General features: G+C 62.2%; 1 protein-coding gene across 1 annotated transcript; it reads right to left on the bottom strand.

Moving 5' to 3' along the window:
• Positions 1-1,041: 1,041 nt before the first annotated feature.
• Positions 1,042-2,584, bottom strand: TMEM158 (transmembrane protein 158). Its single transcript, XM_042977338.1, has one exon. It carries the CDS (start codon positions 2,582-2,584, stop codon positions 1,679-1,681), a length of 906 nt encoding a protein of 301 aa, XP_042833272.1. The 3' UTR covers positions 1,042-1,678.
• Between the last annotated feature and the right edge of the window lie 254 nt (positions 2,585-2,838).

Consider the following 2,838-nt stretch of genomic DNA (forward strand, 5'->3'; position numbering starts at 1 on the left):
GGCTGGCCTCGGCAAGAGATAGCCCTGGATCCCCTCCTTCAGATTCCTGTGGAAAAGGGGGGGGGGTCTCATTTCTTTGATATAATAGATACATCTCAAGATTAAAGGAGGCTACATCTTTCCAAGGTTCCCTTCCACTCGCATACAGCAGTTCTCAAACTCGAAAGACATCAGGACCCCTTGGGAGTGCTTGTTAAAACACGGATTGCTGGGCCCCACCCAGAGTTTCTGATTCCGTCGGTCCTGGATGGAGCCCCGATTTAAATCTCTGACAAGTTCCCAGGTGATACTCATGATGCCGGTCCAGAGACCCCACTTTGAGAACTACAGCTCTTAGACCAGCACAAGGTATTCACTCAAAAATGGGGAGAAAGTAGAGCAAGAAAGTAGCTTTTGAAATCTTTTTTTAAAGGCTTTTAAAATGGTTTTTGCGTCAGGCCACTTTAAGGACTTTTCATTTATTCTGCTTCTGAAAACTGGGAAGGATCTGAAACCACTGTCCAGCAGTCACCGAGCTTACCTTAGGGGAAAAAAAAAATCTTATTAATGCCAACATAAAGCCTCAGGTTTGCAAACTAGGTTTTGGAATGTGCTCATATGCTAAGGTTTACGCATACGAAAAGGCTATCTCCCTGCTTCTTGCTTTTTAAAGTGAGTCATTTCCGTGAAGGATAGATACCTGGTTCAGGGGAATGATTGATTTTACCATTTTGGTATTTTACTGGGTGGTTTCGCAGATGGTGAGGCAGGGGACAAAAAGGCAAATGACAGAAAACCCTGTGTGCCACCATGACAAACGTCAATGAGGCTGAGGGGTGGGGTGGCGGTGGGTGTTGGCGGGCAGCTGGGGTAGAAGGTGAAATTGCCCTTAGGGTAAGTAACACGGTTAGTTTCCATCTCCCAGCCAGGCCAGCCAGGCAGCAGGAGCCCCTCTCTGACTTTGGAGAGTCCCTCCCTCACATTTCAGGGCAACATCTTGTAATTCTTGGATTCCTCTTCCTAAATCAAATGAAGAAAAAAGCTACATACGCATCTCTGGAGGAAAATGTCTGTATTAAAAGCCAAAAAAAACCACAGAAGTACAAGAAACGCCCACCAGGCCACGTCACTGGATAGATCGACTTGGAAAAGGTTCATAAAGTTCATTTTCAGCGGTAACAATATGTGGGTGTGAAATCCTTCCCATGCCTCCCCCCTCCCCCACCTTTAAATAAATTAAAAAAAACAAGAAACTTCAAATAACTATGTTTGGATACAAAGAGCTTCTCTTCCTACAGCAATAGCAATTTGATTTTGTTTTGTTTTGTTTTTTTACTAAAACTTTCATTTAAAACAGTTATTAAATATATAAAACAAATACACAGGATTTGGTCATTTTCTGCCATGAATATAGGGCACGTGGGTGCGGGGAGGGAGGGCAGGGGGATGCAACCGAGGGGAAAGGGCCCCATTTCCCTCCTCCGTCTTCCGAGCTGCGCGGCTCCCACCTTGCAGCTGCCCCCTCGGAACCAGAAGCGCCGCCCGCGTCCCGCTGGGCCACCCCGCTGGGCCCCCTCCGGCGACCCCCTCCCCGGAAGAAGAACTAACGGTCACGACAGCACGAAGCACACCGGCCGAGCCTCCCGGCGGGAAAGGCACCCGAGAGCGCGGACACAGGGCGGGCGCGGGGAGGAGCGGGTCACTTGGCCGCCGCCCCCGAGGTGACGGCCGCGGCGGCGGCGGCGGCCGCGGCGGCCGCGGCGGCGGCGGCGGCGGTGGTCCCCGCGGGCACGGCGGCGGGGGCGGCGGCGGCCGCGGCGGCGGCGCTGGCGGTGGTCCGGCGCTGCTCCATGCCGTTGGGCAGGAAGCCGGCGATGATGGGCACCGGCCAGATGAGGGCGGCCACGCTCCACACGACGATGACCAGGGTCATGAAGCAGGCCACCAGCGTGGACTCGATGGGCTTGCGGTTCAGCCGCCAGCCCGGCTCGCCCTGCAGCTCCTCCAGGCTGAAGTCCAGGCAGCAGAAGTGCAGCGGCTCGCCCTGCAGCCACAGCGGCCCGGGGGGCTCGGCCGCGGGGTAGGCGGGCAGCGCGGTGGGCGCCCCGGCGGCGGCGGCGGCGGCGGCGGCGGGCCGGAGGCGGCCGGGGCGGCGGCCGCGCACCCAGCCGCAGCCCACGCACAGGCGCAGGTCCTGCTGCGCGCCGCCCGCCGCCAGCCCCAGGTGCTCGATGAGCAGCGGCGGCCCGACGCGGTGGAAGGCGGCGGCGAAGAAGGCGCGGCCGTGCGCGTTGGTGGAGAAGAGCAGCAGGTCGCACTGGAAGCCCCGCGGGCGGCCCCAGCGCACGAGCAGCGAGCTCAGCATCTGCCGCTGCACGCTGATGTTGCACGGCGCCGCCGCCGCCGCCTCCTCCGGGCCCGGGCGCTCGGGGGGCCCGGGCGCCGCGGAGGCCAGCAGCCGCGGGGCGGCGGGCTCGCCCGCGGACGACGCGTTGACGGAGGCGTTGGGGGGCGCCCCACCGAGGCCCGGCGCGTCCGCGGCCCCGCCGCGGGCGGGCGGCAGCGGGCAGGCGGCGGCCAGCAGCGCGGCGAGCGGGAGCAGCATGGCCTGCGGCGGGCGCCTACGCGCGCGGGGCGGGCGGCGGCTGCATGGCGCACGGACGACTGGCCGGCGAGCGGACGGCGGGACCGCGGGAGCTGGCGGCCGGGCGGAGTGGGGGCGCGGCCGGCACCCGGCAGCCCGCGGAGGCGGCGCGGAGGAGGCGGCGGCGGCGGCGGCTCGCTCGGCACGGGGATCCCTCCCCGGCCCGGGCTGCGTCTGGGGTTCCCCGCCGCCCCCGACGCGGGGGCCCTCGGACG

The sequence above is a fragment of the Panthera tigris genome, chromosome A2 (assembly GCF_018350195.1).
Source record: "Panthera tigris isolate Pti1 chromosome A2, P.tigris_Pti1_mat1.1, whole genome shotgun sequence".
Lineage (NCBI taxonomy): Eukaryota > Metazoa > Chordata > Mammalia > Carnivora > Felidae > Panthera > Panthera tigris.

What these genes read in the sequence shown, in the direction of transcription:
- TMEM158 (XM_042977338.1), bottom strand. Translation starts at nt 2,584, where the DNA reads ATGCTGCTCCCGCTCGCCGCGCTGCTGGCCGCCGCCTGCCCGCTGCCG.